The sequence below is a fragment of the Aricia agestis genome, chromosome 14, assembly GCF_905147365.1.
Source record: "Aricia agestis chromosome 14, ilAriAges1.1, whole genome shotgun sequence".
NCBI lineage: Eukaryota > Metazoa > Arthropoda > Insecta > Lepidoptera > Lycaenidae > Aricia > Aricia agestis.
The window spans coordinates 2,397,939-2,415,976 of NC_056419.1; the positions used below are offsets into that span (position 1 = coordinate 2,397,939).

The 18,038-nt window shown below is 38.1% G+C and overlaps 2 protein-coding genes across 3 annotated transcripts in view; one reads left to right on the plus strand and one right to left on the minus strand.

Annotated features, from left to right (window-relative positions):
* Positions 1–1,174: 1,174 nt before the first annotated feature.
* Positions 1,175–18,038, plus strand: part of LOC121733836 (myosin-8-like) — a 141,066-nt gene continuing 124,202 nt past the window's right edge. For both annotated transcript variants that reach the window (XM_042124213.1, XM_042124214.1), the window contains exons 1-4: positions 1,175–1,361; positions 10,033–10,496; positions 13,628–13,741; positions 15,781–15,855. In XM_042124213.1, the coding sequence (XP_041980147.1) occupies positions 10,131–10,496; positions 13,628–13,741; positions 15,781–15,855 (555 nt within the window). In that variant the 5' untranslated portion in view covers positions 1,175–1,361; positions 10,033–10,130. The remainder of the gene's footprint in view (positions 1,362–10,032; positions 10,497–13,627; positions 13,742–15,780; positions 15,856–18,038) is intronic.
* On the minus strand, positions 10,460–12,793 carry LOC121733837. Its single transcript, XM_042124216.1, has 2 exons — positions 11,543–12,793; positions 10,460–11,463 (listed from the first exon to the last, which is right to left on the minus strand). Exons 1-2 carry the CDS (start codon positions 12,791–12,793, stop codon positions 10,666–10,668), a joined length of 2,049 nt encoding a protein of 682 aa, XP_041980150.1. The 3' UTR covers positions 10,460–10,665.

The following is an 18,038-nucleotide window of genomic DNA, read 5'->3' on the forward strand; positions in this document are numbered from 1 at the left end:
TTTAATCGGGACTTTACAAGTCGCGTTAAGTCCCGATTAAAAAGTTTCATCAGTTCAAAGTATGAAATCCTTTCTATCTCTGTTAGCTACCTGTTTCGAGATTTTTCGCAAATTAAAATGTTGTTCGTCTTATCAAAATGAAGCTACTCACAAAAAATTAGCTTGATAATAATAAAAGAAATTGTTCTAGGGCTCCCATACTACTCGTATTAGTTTGACTTGCTGAAATTCGTATATTCGCGCAGGTCATGGGTGTCCAGGAGCCGTACATTTTTCTAATCATAATCTTTGCACGATGGTTCTTTTTTATGAAATACTTAGATCAGCAAGCAGTCATCAGCTGACGTTAAGTACAGAAACCTAATGCATCATGTTTGGACCCAAGGCTCCTGATAGAATATAGATCTAAGATGGATAGCGGCTCTAAGTATTTCAAACTAAAGTAATGACTATAACGTTAGGCCACAGTAAAAATGGTTAGGCTAACCTTAAGGGCGAAGCCAAACGAGCGTAATTTGTGAGTTGTGAGTCGCAGAATTTCGGTTCGGCAGAATTCTGCTGCATTTAGTTTCATACAAAAGTCCAGTTAGATTCACGCGAGCGTAATTTTGTGAGTCATGATTTGTATGAAAAGATAATTTACGCTGACAAAATTACGCTCGTTTGGCTCATGTACCCTGTGACCCCCCCCTTCAGACCGCGCCTGACATACGTTTAGGTTACGAATTACAACTTTGGTCTTAGGTACGCTGGACTTAAACTTTGCTGAAAATATGCGATACTTAACATAGATGCGCCGTGGCCGTAATGTTTTCTTCACATAGAGCTGTTACTCTATGTCATAGAGTCTATGACATAGAGTCTCAAGATATTTGAACCGTACCTGCTTTAGGTATTAATTTTTTTTACAGAACTAATGTTCTACACTCTAATCATAATAATCGTCTGTTGTTTTAAGTAGGTACAAAATCAGCATTGTTTTATTTCCTTCTATATTTAAGTATGCTAGTTGATAATTATTATATTAAGCGACTACAAGACAGGTGTTCTTCATCTAACTCTACGGCATTTAGACCAAAATGGACGGGTGTTAGAATTTTATAAAGAAATTGGGACATGGTTGAAATATTTCATTACCGCATGACGCGAGCGTATATTTAGTTGCTGGGCGTATGCCGCCCACTGAAACGCAGTCTCGACGTCTACTCCGCGCGGTCCGCCTGTTTCCCGCCAAAATATTTTTTTTATGTCAATAAAATCCTGGCATTTGCATCGTAGTAAAAATCCTTAGACAATCGGGAAACTAAGTGCGGTCGTGAATCGTGTGTGCTTTTTTAATCGAAAGGATTTTTGTCATCAAGGTATTATTGTTTTATGGATTTTCTAGGAATGCTATCCTATATCCAGCTGTTTCTTTTCGAAGGACACAATGGTCGTGTTATATTGACAAATTAACCACTTAAAAGTCACTATAACACTTTATATTATGTGTGTACCAAATGTGTAGTTTAATTATGTACCTCATGTATAAAATAAAGCGCTCTCTGAAACCTGAAAAAAGGCGGTACCTAAGCCTCAAAAGTAAAAATCCGACGAATAAATTTATGTACCTAACTATTTCACATCGAAATTTAATTTTAATTATTATTTATTGTATGAATATGTATCTAATATATAAAATTCTCGTGTCCAAGTGTTTGTGCGCGAACTCCTCCAAAATGGCTCAACCGATTTAATGAAATTTTGTATGTACCTACTTACATTCGTTAGGCCTGAGAATATGTTTTTACTTTTTATCTACTTTTTATATTGATACTTACTAGAAATAATTTATATGGCAAAACAATGTTTGCCGGGTCAGCTCGAATTTTATAATGCGTTACTTATAATGTTTTCTAACCTCCAAAGTCTAACTAATTTATCTGGTCTATATTCGAGTCTCTGTCCACTTTCAAGTACATGTCAAGATCATCTTTCAGCGGGAGCTAGTAAATATTATCGTGAATGGCAGAAGTTCGTTAACACTTGCTGGCAAGAGCATTTGGCAAGCCAGCACTAGTAAACAAACCGACTAGACTAAAATAAAAGAGTTTATCTATGATTTTATTAACACTTTACTCTTAAAAACAAAATAAAAATCCATTAGCAACGGATCGCGCTATTAAATTTCCCTTTTTAATGTTTACTTTTACTCGTAGTTATTCTATAATATAATTAAACTACATCTTTGAACTCTTAACCATGTCTGAACTGAAAATACTTTTAAGCGATGTGTAAGCTACGTATAAATCAATAAAAGTCCCCAACAAAATCCAGGATTTCCCCAAGTTTGTCTGCGGCTCGGCGCGACGGTTATGAGGAACCTTTCTATCGATTCTACAGTCATGGAAATTGATCTTTGTCAGTATTTCCTATTGGGGAAATATACAATTTTAGAATCATAATATGGAATCTGATGGAATATTTAATTGCTTTCTTCACGCAGGTTAGAAGAAAACTTTACCAGTGGGCTCTATTTTGCTCCCCCACACACAGGGCCGTAGCTAGGGGGGGGCATAGTGGGGCAATGCCCTACCTTAAAATCACAATGCCCTACCTTAAAAATACCAATAATCGGCCAAGTGCGAGTCGGACCCGCGCACGAAGGGTTATACCGCGCACGTACCGTTATAGAGCAAAAATAGTATGGGACCTACCTACCTATACCTAACCCTTAATTTTTTTTTTTACTTTTATTATTATTTATTAAATTACATATATTATTAAGGCCTTTGTGAAAATTTCAAGTGCCTACCTTTTGTCATCATTGATAGTTAAGCAAAAAATGTTAGAAAAATCACGTTTGTTGTATGGGAGCCCTCCTTAAATATTTAATTTATTTTGTTTTTAGTATTTGTTGTTATAGCGGCACCAGAAATACATAATCTGTTTTAAGTATCTAAGAATAACTATATTGAATGAATTGAATACATCCTTGACCTAGAGATAAGTCAAAACAACAAATACTAAAACAAAATAAAATCAATATTTAAGGATTCGTGTTTTTTGGCCTTTTTTGCTGCATATTGATATTAATGGCAACAGTAGGCACTGGACATTTTTGCGAAATCACTTAATTAATTAATAATACAATTAAAATAACATTTATATTTAAAGGGGGCTCAATTACAAAAAACACAATTTTGGCCTATTTTTTATCTATAACGGTACGAAACCCTTCGTGCACGACTCCAACTCGCACTTGACCGATTTTTTTTGCTTCCGCCCTACCTGTAACCGACGCTGCCCTACCTCAAATTTGACGCTAGCTACAGCCCTGCCCACACACATAGTCTACTTTTAATACATTTCTATAAATTTCTGTAAATATTATAGGAGATATTGACCAAAATTACACTACAATGATGTAGGTCAAATCTACTGACAAGTAGATTTGACCTACATCTCTACCTTAATCTAGATTTCAGACAACTCTACCTAACTAGGTACGTGGAGCTTTTACTTTTAGAAACATTCAAAGAAATATTTACAAAAGTCCTATTCTTTCAGTTTTAAAACTTACTCACTGTACTAGAATATCACTAAAAATTTTAACATCGCATCTTTATTCTTCAGTAAATGCGTTTGAACTAAATACTCGTAATTAATACTTATTTGAGTTTGCGTATGCACTGTGCGATCGCCCGATTCAAGGCATTTCAAGGGTTTTTCTCTTTAAACATACGTACAACTAATAAGGTATATACTTAGGTATAATCTTATATATGTATAAATTCTCGTGTCACAATGTTAGGCCGTGTACTCCTCCGAAACGGCTTTACTGATTTTAACCAAATTTTATATGCATATTCAGTGGGTCTGAGAATCAGCTACTGGGTACTTTTTTATATTGATGAGTGCATTTGTTTAATAAATAATAGTAAATTATTACAACTCGAGACTGACGGCGACCATTGTTTGTGCGACGGGATAGCGATGGACGTTGCCATGGCGACATACTTATTTAGTCACTTCAATGAAATAATACGGGCGAAATACTTTATATGGCAAAGAAACGTTTGCCGGGACAGCTAGTAATGTATATACCTATATATAAGTATAACCAGCTCTACCAATTACCCGAAACAAGCAAACTTCTAACTAACATCCATAAATAGGGTACAATCGGTTAGATGGTATTTTGATTAGTGCAAAAGTTAGACGTTGCGTGTTTGAAACAGTATGTCTACAGTCTAACACGAACACCTAAACGCCTTGGCACCCCTGTTTCATATTGATTTTGTTGAAAATTCTCATTGGTTCATCAAATAAGTAATGTAGTCTGAAATGTTGGTCTAATACACCAGTTTGTGACGCTGTTTACCAATGGTTCTTTGGAAGGATGCCCTAGCTAGCACCTGTATAGTTTTTTTTGGTGATTTGTATGGGCATTTGGGCAAGCGCCCGAGCGACACGAGTTTTCCCATACAAAAGTGAAAAAAAAATTGCTCTTTCAGCGCTGCTACTTTTACAGTGAACTCTCTACACGGGACTCATACATACCCTAAAGTATTATTTGGTATTATCACTTTCAGTTTTGTGACTCCCTGTATATTATTAGAGGTTAAACTTTATGACAAATCGTTTTGTTTTAAAACATAGTAACGTACTATGTTTTAAACTCAATTTTAGATCTAGAACTTATGAAAAACTGCCCGATGAAACATAATAATAATAATTATGATTTACCTGTCCACAACTGTACATTCAACATTGATGTCACAAGACGCTCAAGGTGCTTTCTCACTTCTAAATTAAAACATTACGTTTGGCTATTTGTCATTGGTCGCAAATAGAGAAGAATAATAATAATATTATGCTCTCCAGTCTCCATGATTTCAGCAGATGTTGAAATGGCAGTACTGGCGTATGAGTAAACAGACAATGTTTTGATGTGAAACATCTGATGCGGATGGTGAATGTAGAATGTAGATTGTGGATATTGTTGGATAGTGTGTAAATTGTCGTAAGTCGTAATATAGCAGTTCTAATGTCATATTTTATCATTTGCCTGATACCTATATTTCCAAATATCTCTACCTGACTTTATTTACATAACAACAACATTGTAAAAACAACATTTAGAGTTTTTCTCTTAGCAGCATGTGTTTGCGTACAAAACAGTGTTTCCCAAAAATTGCACACTTTGCCTCAAAACTCTATCGGTGTACCGATAGAGTTTTGAGGCAAAATCAACCAGTACTTTCAATCCATATTCAATGAAAATACACACTCTTTTCTCCTGTTATACTTAACAAATTTTCAGCTCACATTCAAGGGTGACGCATATGCGGTGTAGGTAACACCTTCCGTGAAATTCGGCCGGTTGGCGCCATGCCATGTGGATTAGTCCGCGAAGGTCACGAGCTCCGTCAACAAGGCGAACGTTTAAAAATGGAACTAATTTCACCCGGGACATTTATACTTTTTTTAGCGCGTTTAAAAACGACACGACATCGACGCAAAATGAAATTTGCGTTGCGTGCGTTGAACGCGGTTAGGTCAAGCTTCGGCAGGATGGCTTGGCTGGACAGGATCTGTCTCACAGGCAGGCACGACTCTGCCTGGGATACTCGGGAGTCGGGATTTTAGTGTGGGGACACCGCCGCCCATAAGGCCCATTGCACCGAGTCCCAAAGTGGGGTTTTCTAGGCCAGTTCGCGGGGTCGCCTAGAAAAGCCTGCACACTCTGATGAGTCTGCGAGACGCGGACTACCGCTGGTAGAGTTGCGGTGGCCGGTGGGTTGATCGTGCCCGGAACTTTGCCCGAGCGGGTAGTGGAGTACCATGGGGTTTTAGTGGGTACATCCTACGAGCAGAGAATATAATATATTTGCTACGAGGAGCCTCACAGACCCCGGCCGTTGTCCCCTATCCGCCGGGTAAAAAAAGGTGCGAAGCGAACGATTTTGCCAGTTCACTTTTATTTTCTCTTCTGTCGGCACTCTCGGATTGCTAATGATCGTTTTATTCAAGACAAAAGTCAATCACCCGACGGCGGCGACAGTAATGTTTATTTTTGCGTTTTGGACGTTAAAAGTGAAGACTGGAGGCCCCGCCATATTGCCCACATCATAAGAATCAAGAAGCATACGTCTTAACGGAATCATAATTCATAATCCCTGTATTATTTGCAACGACGTATCAATATTATCCTTTTTATAAGTACTCTCTGTCTTCTTTATGTCTCGAATTTGAAAGCACCAGCCTCAAAATAAACGTCTAGGTACTTGGGTATTTAATAATTATCTTTCTTTACATCTCTTATCTCATCGCAATACAGTTGGCTATAAAGTAATTGATGTTTTTCACGCGTGGCAACTTTATGATCTGAATTCTAATTTGAAACTAACCTATTGATCTTATTCCGTCATCCGGGATAGCATTTTATCCCGGGACTGTTCCAATTTCGAAATAGAACAATACGAGCAACTTTGATGTACGAGTACAAAATGTACTTTTTGTAATTAAAACGAATGCCTTCAAACAAATGGTTATAACCAGCTTCTAGATGTTGCCGACAACTTCATTCGTTTTTCTGTGAAAAGAACTAGATTGTATCCAAAACTAAACTGTAAGTCTTTTCCCAGGTCTGAAAGTTCATAGAAAATTTTATCAAAATCGGTACTGTGGCTTTTAAACGTGATGAGGAATAACAATAATAATCATAGGTACTTTGATTTTTGAGTCCCGAGAAAGGGCATATTATACTTTCATTCCAGAAACAATAATTATTATGTACTAGCTGTTCCGGTGAACTTCGTATCACTTTAAAACCTTCCGACTTCTACGAATATTTTAAGACTAAAATCAGCCCAATCCGTTCAGCCGTTTCCGAGTTTTAGCGCGACTAACACATTTGAAAATCCATTTTTATATACAGGGTGTAACAAAAATAAGTGATAATACTTTAGGGTGTGTACGTGTTCCTTGTATAGAGTTCACTGTGAAAGTAGCAGCGCTGAAAGACCAACATTTTTTTTCACTTTTGTATGGGGAAACTCGTGACGCTCGGACCCTTGCCCATACAAAAGTGAAAAAAATGTTTCGTCTTTCAGAGCTGCTACTTTCACAGTGAACTCTCTACAAGGAACACGCACACACCCTAAAGTATTATCACTTATTTTTGTTACACACTGTATAAGATTAGGTTCATCCATAAAGTTAATATAAGTACCTTTAAATATTAACTTTATGGCTTCATCACGATAAACTAGTTTCTTTGCGTATGAACTTGAAGTATGCTCGCATTTAGTACAATTTTTTTTTATACACGTTCACAATTCATAAGATAGGAAGGTACTAGGTCGTCTAGATATTAAATCACATACGTGCCTAAAATTGTGCTAATAACAAACACACACACTCATTTTCCAGATAAACACGAATGCAGTATATTTTTGCTCTTTGTTAAAAGTACAAGTGTCTTTACTCTTACATAATATAGCAGCATTAAAAGTTAAAACATAGTTTAATGCACGTGATTTACATAAAATTGTGGTAAAAACTATCAGGCAGTTCTATTAGTTAAGTATTTTTCCAACTTCTTGTTTGAATAAGAGTGTGGTGTATCTTCTACAATGAGTTAGTACCTATCTTAGTCATTAGTGTTAGTACTAAACGCTATTTCTAGTCTATTCTGATAGTCTTTACTATTATAGTCTATGATAATAATTATGATAATCTATGTTTATGATAGTCTAGTATTATTAATTTCTTCAGTGTTATTTAGGAACCTAAATTCACTTTTTAGTTAGGTCAATTTAGCTCTTTGGCACCCAAATCGAAACACAGTTGAGTTTTGTTTAAAAATTTTGTTAGTACCATATGCCATCACATAATTAGATAATCGCATACCGAATGGTCAAATAAAATGGCCCCACTTCGTGGTTGTATAGGGCCAAATAAAATTTTGACTCATTACACATTTATGTGTCCTTGTATTCAGAAGTTTTTTTTTTAAATATACCTCGTAGTTCGTATGCACGGCCACAGAATAGATAATAGTTGCCACGGCACACAATTTCCTGAGTTTTTAGGCAGAAAAACATTTTAAAATTGGGCAACAAAGGGATCTGGTTAGTGTTCTAGGATTTCGATGTGTAGACAAGTGAGGGGTGAGTGACCGTAATATTTTCGTCCGTTTGTTTACGTTTTTCTCTGTTGCCTAGCACACGTGCTCGTAAATCAATAATACTTTCTTTACGTGGGGTGGCCATAATGCACTTAATTAAAAAAAATACATTTTTTGTCGAACATTAGACATTTCTCCTCTTTTTAGGGTTCCATAGCCAAATAACAAAAAACGGAACCCTTATAGATTCGTCATGTCTATCTGTCTGTGTGTCTGTTTTCTAGCTATACAATTGAAACTTGGCAAGTAGATGTAAACCGCATTAAGATTTTGATACAAAAATGGAAAAATTATTAAAAAATATGGATAGGTCTTTAAAAATCATATTGAGGTTGTAATATCATTTTTTTCTAACCTGAATAGTTTGCGAGAGATCTCATCCAAATTGGTAAAATGTGTGTCCCCTCTCCCTCTAACTTCTAAATATGATAAGTCTAAAAAATATATTATGGTTTGAACGAGATCTAGCAAGTAGTTTTTTTATAAGTACGTCATAAAAACCTTAATTTAACTTTCATTAAATCAACTGAAATATTTAAAAATAAATCGAAAACTTTTTAATTTCATAGAAATAAACCTTATTGATGCTACGAAACCCTTCATGGGCGAGTCCAACTCGTACTTAGCCGGTTTTTAAAGTTAGAAAAAATTGTGTAACAGTTTAAACAAGTAGAGCGATGTAACTGTTTAAAAAAGCGATTACAATTTAGTTCACAGCATCAGAAGAGCTGCAGGTGCATTGCCGGCCTTTTAAGAGAGAATAGGGGACGGTAGGGATGGGAAGGGAAGGGAATAGGAGAGGGTAGGGAAGAGAATAGGGTAGGGGATTAGGCCTCCGGTAAACACACTCACTCGGCGAAACACAGCGCAAGCGCTGTTTTACGCCGGTTTTCTGTGAGAACGTGGTATTTCTCCGGTCGAGCCGGCCCATTAGTGCCGAAGCATGGCTCTCCCACGTCTAAAAGATTGTTAATTGTTAATATATTATGTAATGTGCTCCTTCGTTTAGAAAATTATGTAAATTTTTTGGGCTCTTCTAGATTAACCTTGTCTTATAAAGCCCCTTTACATAATATATATGATTTTACATAGTTTCCAAAATACTGTTGTTCTAGTACAAGATCTTCTCGTCTCCTAAATCCTAATACATTAAAGTTCTATCAGGGAATCAAATTATTCTCCTAAAACCATTACATCTTCATATTTAAATAGTTTTGTGCATTAAAATATATTGCTGTTTAAGTTACTAGAGCTTCAGAATCCTATCAATAATAGCTTTCAATATCTTATCTTTGGCCATTAGTATACAAGAAACAGGGCTTGGTCTCCATTGTGTGTATGAACCGTATCGTCCGATATAATATATCAGTCCACAGACATACAGACTGTATGATTCAGGTCGGAGTTGAGCTCAATTCTCTAATAAGCTAAATTGGCGCGTCCTCCGCTGAGCTAATTCGTTTTGTGCTCTTCGCTATGTTTATGTTATGACAGGTGGATTATGTGCAAGATAATATTATGTTTATCTGGCAAACGCGTATAAGCTGCATATTTCATGGTAGAAATGTGGAAATAGTGGCAGATTTTGAGGGCAAAGTGACAGATTATTTTTGTGGATAAATAATAATTATCAATGAAATTACATATTATTTTAAAAAGGATAATTATGTTATTCTTACGTAGCGTAGAAGGACAGACAGTTTCCAAAATTCCGATAAACCCAGCGTCTAGTATAACAATATGCGGCAGCAAAACGTGAAGTTATGCAATATATTATGCGCCATTACCAATATGCATCAGTTTTATTATTCGTAGAATACCACCAATAAATTGCTAAAACAAATCATTTTACTTTTCAGAATCCATCAAGCAGCAATTCACAGAGGCCGCCTTACATCAGGTGAAGGCGAAAGACCGCAGACGTTGTGACCTCCCGAACATACGAGTCGGGGACGACATGGCGTCTCCTGACACTCCGACCTCCAGCCCCGCCGACGACCACAAGCGCCTGGTCGACGACACCTTCCTCAACAAAATGAAAGGTCTCGTCGAACGACTGCGGCTTGAAAACGCGACCTTGAAGAAGGCGCTCGACTCCGAGCGGAGTGAAGTTCGAGCGCTCAAAGCCCGCCACGACAGCGCTATTCGAAATTTAAAGACTGAGTTCAAGAAGAAAGAGGATCTGCTAGAGAAACAGCTGAGGACGCCAAGAATAGAGAAGCCAGAGGAACTAGGTAGTAACAAGCTGGTGGAACTCAAACGATTGGCGACAGAGATACAGTCTTTAAAAGCGGCTAACAAGGGTTTACAAGAAAAGCTCAAGGTTAGTAGCTTTATTTTTAATTTAAGCTGTTAATGTAAAATTCTTTGCATTATCATTTAGAAGTACTCACCTAAAATGCATTGGTTGTATGGTCTATCTGATGCTAGTAGAACAAACCTTAGTTTTAATCAGAGTTTGCTAAGGTTTGAGCATACTAGAGATACTTAACTTAGTCACAGTATTCGTACAATTTAGGTTCATTTTCTTTAAGTTCACTTTTCTTCTTTCTACGAAGTAAGCTTTTAAGTTTCTCTCTCAGAACACTGCGTTTTTCCTTGAATGCCACCTTATTTTTGCCCAGCACAGAGCTCGCTTTTCCAACTACCTTACGGTACTTTTCTAAAAGAAATTCTACAGGGCTTTGATTGTTTCTTCTGGCAGCATATACAATGAACTCTGAGAAAAAAATACCAGTGCTTGTTGCTAAACCAACAATCCAAACTATGAAGAATTCTTTAAGATTATCCGTGCTTAAGGCTTTCTTATCTTTTGTTAGCTCTTTCGTTTTAACGTTACGCGGAGTGAATTCGTCTGTAAGAGACCAGTATTGCAGGATGCCTCCTTGGTTAAGATGATGCAGGAGATAGTTTAGTCTGGGTAAATAAGGGCTTCCGTACTTTAGCCCATAGACTATAGAGCATGGGACAGGACAGTCCTGGACTGTGTGGTATATTGGCCTTCCCCGGACAATATTACTGGGCTTACGCGCTATGTAGTCTGCATCGGTTTTTCTCAACAATATCGCGTATCCGAAATCCCGTTTATCCAGTATTTGTTTTATTTTATCATCATTCACTATTTCGACGCGGTCCTTAAATTGTTCGTAGTACTCAGGAATGAGACTTTTATTGAAAAGCAAGAAGTCGCGATTATGCACACCGAAGGTCACATTGGTTTTGAGCAGTTTCGCTAAAGTATCGATGTCTGGTTTGTATCTTGGGTATGAAATGGCCGATGTTATGATACCCTGTAACAAAAAATAGAGTTTGAAACATGATGTATCTAGACATATTTAATAATTAGTCTTAGGTTATAAAAGAACTCACATCAATTGCGCAATCCACAATCAGCGAGTAAATCATGATCATCAGCGAGACACATCTAAACACTGGTCCGATAAATTTTACGTCTACAGTTTGTCTTATCAAACATCTCACCACGTCTAAAATTGTCTCTTCTGCTGGTCTATTCTCCTTCCATATTTTAGACTCCATTTTGTAAACAACGACGCTAATAACGATTAGAAAAACTACATTAAATATGAAGAGGATTAGCATATTTTTAGATATTAGTTTCAGAGTCGTGGTAAACGTAGATTGTTTTATAGATTTCTTTGTCAAGAAGCAGAGTTCATCTTGTATCAGGGGGTAAGTGGTGTCAATGTAGCCATAGTAGGTTGTTTTGAGTATTCTAGAACTCAGTTCCATATCAGTATATCCGTCCATAAGATCTTTAGTGACTCCCGTAGCTGTACCGTTTTCTAGCAAATCTCCAACTGTGCTGTCATCTCTTGGTTTCAAGGGTTTGCAAGTTGCATTGAGCTGCTTCATGACTGTCATCACAAGCCTAGAATTACACCCAACTGGCTCTGGGTCATCCGATATATAAGGTTTTCGGAAGACGCTCAAACGTAAAGGGTAACCGTACAAATTATGGTACTGATGAAGAAGAAACTTTGTTACATTCTTGACGTGCGTTATGTCTCTGATTTCGTCGCAGAAAGGGTTGTAAGTGAACATTTTTAAACTTCCCGACCAGAGAACTAGAACAGAATTGGTAATACTCACGCTCCATAGCAATTGAAAGTGATTCTTCATTGCGTAGTAGAAATAGCTGTCATCGGAAACTGGGGAGTTTATAACGAATATCACTGCTGATCTCGGTTTGAATACCCCAGTACTGGCCAAAGCCATCAACGCTTGTTCACTTCCATCGATGGTTAATTCATCTGATGTCACCAAGTATGCCGTCTGTCCATGTGTATCGATCTTAGGTTTGGATTTTGAGTTATTCGTATCTGGGCATCCGTTTAGAAGCATCACTGGGTACCCGTAGCCATAAGTCTCGGTATACCTTAATATCCTGTTTTCGAAGTATGTGAAATCACAGAAAGTGATCGTGAAGAACCACTGCTGGAAAGCGTTGAATATTTTATCCACGACTTGATAGGCGAATTCCGCCTTTGTGTTCGTTTCATTGTGGTACTGCTCAATCTCTTGATAAAGGGGACTTGATTCATCAATGCAATGGGTTTGATTAATCAAGAAGATTGCAATTATGGCTATATTTTTCAACATTTTTCGGTCATAAGACACTAGATGGTAAATCCCCTTTGAGAAGAAAGGCAGGTCCTTTCTTGAAGAATATTTTTCAGTAGGAAACTTTTTTGGCAATTTCGTCCTAACGGGTACCAGGACTGCATAAGACTGATGGGGTAAAGGTCAGAGGCGTGTCATCATTACCGGACAGCGGAATTGTATGTAAAAGCCCGTCAATTATCAGTGCAAAGAAAACATTGGCATGGTTTAATTGTGTTTTCGCAATACGCTGATTCGTTCGTTAAACGATCCGATAACGAAGTCGCTAATGATAGAATAACAAAAGTTATAATTGCTATAATAATTGACCGTTATGCGGTTAAACTTCTGAGAAATATTTTCTTAGAAGTGCAACAGACGTACAAAAATTATGCTAATGCACATCCGTTTAAAATATGGTTTATTAGAGATACATATTACATAGATCATTAATTCCTCAACTCTTAATAATCTTATTTATTTTGATCATTACCTAAAGTAATGTTATTGTAATCTTACAATACAGTGTTCTGGAAACATGATAGTTTTAGAAAAGGTCGTGGTAGGCCTCCGGTCGCCTGTGGGCTGTGTTATGTTACGAAGATTCAATTTTTTATCTTGTTAAATTAGCTTGCTCATCTACTCAATAGTCTTAAATGCATTATATTTAAGTATTTGTAGTTATAGTTGTTACTTATTGGCACAGTTTCAGAGAAATCAATTAAATAGTGTTTCAGTAGAAATAAAAATATACTTTTTTTAATGCCATAATTCTAATTATCCTTAAAAAGCTTAAAACGACCGTCAAAGGAGTATAATTTTTTTTTATTCCAGGTCGCACAGGCGGCGGAGTGCGCCCGCGCCGCCGAGCTGCGAGCGCAGGTGGCCAAACACGCAGCGCTGGAAGAGGCAGCGCGGCGGGATGCGCGGGCGCAGTGTCACAAACTGGTAGGTATTTCCTCCCGTCCCGAGTTGGTCGTGAATCGTGATGCACAACGTACTCCCGTGCATCGCAACGCAAGTCATAAATGGGTCATGCAAGACCCTTGGGACCTCTGCTTGGACTTGAGGGGCCACAAATCCCCCGCAGAGAAGAGCCTACGCAGCAGCAGACGCTCGCCGGCGGAGTCGTGGGTTTTTTTAAATGAAATATGGGGGCAAACGAGCAAACGGGTCACCTGATGGAAAGCAACTTCCGTCGCCCATGGACACTCGCAGCATCAGTAGAGCTGCAAGTGCGTTGCCGGCCTTTTAAGAGGGAATAAGGTAATAGGGGAGGGTAGGGAAGGGAATAGGGAAGAGAATAGGGTAGGGGATTGGGCCTCCGGTAAACTCACTCACTCGGCGAAACACAGCGCAAGCGCTGTTTCACGCCGGTTTTCTGTGAGAACGTGGTATTTCTCCGGTCGAGCCGGCCCATTCGTGCCGAAGCATGGCTCTCCCACGTATAATGCCGGGTGTAGGCTCACGTGATCCCGCGGCCCGCCAAGGCGCATAGGGGAGTACCGCCGAGTTTTTAAGGTGGACTTTCGAAGCGACGTCTATACTCTATAGCCTCAGTGACGCCCGCGCCACACCTGTCACAAATACGGACTCCTCGTATAGTGTCGCTATGCTCGACACCGAACCATGTATTACAGTCGCGGCGTCACTGACAGACGCTTGCTTCGAAAGGCTACCTTTAGTCATTAGTGGGTAGGGGCTGCGTCCACCACCATCTTCGGACGCAGCAGAGACCCACATACTTGCGGATGGGACCCCATCGGCCATCCCCCGCAAAAAAGGGGGTTATCAATTCGACATGTACTTATGTATTTTATTGTAATACTAGCTGTTGCCCGCGACTTCGTCCGCGTTAGCATAGTAGATCACAAAAAATCGAAAATCAAAATTGTTTTATTTCCGAATAAATTTAAAATAAATGTTTTCAGAATGTCCTACATGATGCTCACCCGGTGGTAACTAACCCGGCGAGAAGAACCGGCGTAAGAAACTCGCACGGGGCCCACTTTTTTACCAAAAAAAGTGAGAAAAAAATTAATCTTTTAAAATAAAGTTTACAATTTTGTAACTAAATATTATATACAATATCCACATACATAATTGTAAGTCCTATAATAATGAAGAAGTAGCCTTGCAAGAAGCCATCCTACTCCCAAGGTGTGCCATCGTTTATGAAATCATTGACCTTATAGGTCAATGATTTCATAAACTCCAGTAGTTCTTAAGATAATAAGCAATTTCATATAATTTCCCCCGTTTTTTCCACATTTTCCTCTATTTCTTCGCTCCTATTAGTCTAAGCGTAATAAAATATAGCCTGAAAGAAATAGAGGAAAATGTGGAAAAAACGGGGGAAATTATATGAAATTGCTTATTATCTTAAGAACTACTGGAGCAATTTTTATGTTAATTGGCAAACATGAAGAATAGACCACGTGAAGGAACATAGGCTATTTTTGGCGGAAAAATGTACGGTTGCGTGAAATTCCTAAATTACGCAAGCGAAGCCGCGCGGAACATCTATACTATAATATTATAATTCTGCAGAGTTTGTTTGTTTATTTGTATGAACGCGCTAATCTCAGGAAGTACTGGTCCGATTTGAAAAATTCTTTTACTGTTGGATAGCCCATTTATCTAAGAAGGCTATAGGCTATATTTAATTACGCTTAGACTAATAGGAGCGAAGAAATACAGGAAAATGTGGAAAAAACGGGGGAAATTATATGAAAGGGCTTATTTGAACGCGCTCCTATAAGTCTTAGCGTGATATAATATAGCCTATAGCCTTCCTCGATCAATGGGCTATCTAACACAGAATATTTTTTTCAAATCGGACGAGTAGTTTCTGAGATTAGCGCGAAATCAAGTTCGGTTGTTGTGTTCTTAGTACAAACCCAATCAAACCTAATGGCTACAGCCATTAATGGCGTTCAGACTTAAAATGCGAAAATATATACTTACCCAAATGTTGTCTGTTGCAGCTGGAGGAAATAAAATCGAAGGAGCGGGTGATCATACAGCTGAGGCGAGATGTGGCCAGGGCGACCAATGATCAGGTCAGTGCTTAGATCTTGAATATCAATGAACGTTGATCAGCTTTAAATATTTTTATCTACAATTTATATGCTGGGAATTGGGATACGGTTTCGACGCAGCCTCCGTAATATAAAAGTACTCTCGAGGAAATTGATTCCTAGGCAGTCTACAGACCAACGTCATTTGGTAGGATCATGTCAATTTATACGTGGGAGAGCCATGCTTCGGCACGAATGGGCCGGCTCGACCGGAGAAATACCACGTTCTCACAGAAAACCGGCGTGAAGCAGTGCTTGCGCTGTGTTTCGCCGAGTGAGTGCGTTTACCGAAGGCCCAATCCCCTACCCTATTCCCTTCCCTACCCTTCCCTATTCCCTTCCCTTCCCTATTCCCTTCCCTTCCCATCCCTACCCTCCCCTATTACCCTATTTCCTCTTAAAAGGACGGCAACGCACCTGCAGCTCTTCTGATGCTGCGAGTGTCCATGGGCGACGAAAGTTGCTTTCCATCAGGTGACCCGGTTGCTCGTTTGCCCCCTTATTTCATTAAAAAAAAAATGTTAATTGTGATTATGTCGGCTGGGTTTGACGGAACGCGACCAAACTACGTAGGTCTCCCATCCCATCTGCCTAGGAATCAACTTCTCAAAATCATAAACAAAGTGCTATTCTCTTTATAAGCGATCTGAGTGGTCAAAACTCCGTATAAACTGAAGCTATGGTCGGACACCATAATATTATTATTTGACATACTTACATTCAATACTAGTGAACGGTGGAATGGTAGGAATGTTAAACTTAGTTTTAACGCCAAATTAGTTAAATGTAGAGTCGTTGTGAATTAATTTGACAGTTAAATGTAAATAATTGTTATGAGACCTACCATGGGACTGCAGTCGGAAGCAGAAGACATTTCAGTTTCTATGCTTTCAAGGTTTATTCGTCTCTCGTCTATAATTATTATCATTAAGTATATTAGTATTTTTAAAATCAGTAGAAATCCCTACTAACACATTTTTGTTAACTTAACACATGCCTAGAAAGTATTATTGAATGGTTGACATTGAAAAATATTATATTATTATAATTATTTATAACCTACTTAATATTATGTAATCCAAGACTTTCTGCCGCACTCAGAGTGGAACATTAATTACTTAAAAATTCAAAATGTTGACATAAGCCCCATACATTAGCTGTCAAACTCTTCATTAAATTTTAGGTTAATCATAATTAAATGTCTTGCGGTTAGAGGAGTTTCTTAGATGCTATAGTTACTAGTGGTAGGCAGTGCCGTAAATAGCCTTTTTTGCGCCCTGTGCGAGCTTATATAACAGCACCCTTGTTTTTTAACTGACTTCCAAAAAGGAGAAAGTTATATGTTCGGCTGTGGATATTATTTTTCTACATTGGAAAACATCTCTGGGGCAGCGGGAAGTATTTATCGGGAGCAATTCAAAAAAATAAGGGTCTGCCTGGTCTGGCCATTCTTGCGCCCCCCCAGAGTCTACGCCCTGTGCCTGGGCACCGGTGGCACCGCCCTATTTACGGCACTGGTGGTAGGATGTAAGAAACTAGTGTTTCTTCATAAAGCAACAATAAGACTATTTCTAAGCGAAAGTTGTTATTTTAAACAATGAGATATTATAATGTCACGGATCTCAAGTATCCACACATGAATGCTAACTAGTCGTCATCACATAGTCATCTCATAGTCAATACCTGTCATATTCCTATCATCCTTTATGTAATAGTGAATGTTCGTATGTGTTGTGTAAAAGGTAATAACTTGCCATTTTAACTATTGATACTGAATAAGTTTTTATGTTCGAAGTATTCATAAAGAAATTTCTGAAGAATGGTATCGTTCTCAATATGTATAAGTTATAAATGTCATAATAATAACAAAATTTTGAGGTACCATCGAGGAAATTAATTCCTAGGCAGTTGACAGACCAACGTCATTTGGTCGGATCATGTCAATTCAATGTTAATTGTGACGTCTCGGCTAGGTTTCTGGCTAATTAAGGTTTATATATTCCTAAAAGTGTTTTTAACTCCAAACCCCTAACTGTTTTCGCGTATGTTCGATACGATAAAACCTGTATGGTATTGCTATATAGTTTTATCCAGGCGCAAATATCATCATGTTAACTATAATTGATTAGTGTCAAAATCAAAATCAAAATCAAAAATATTTTTAT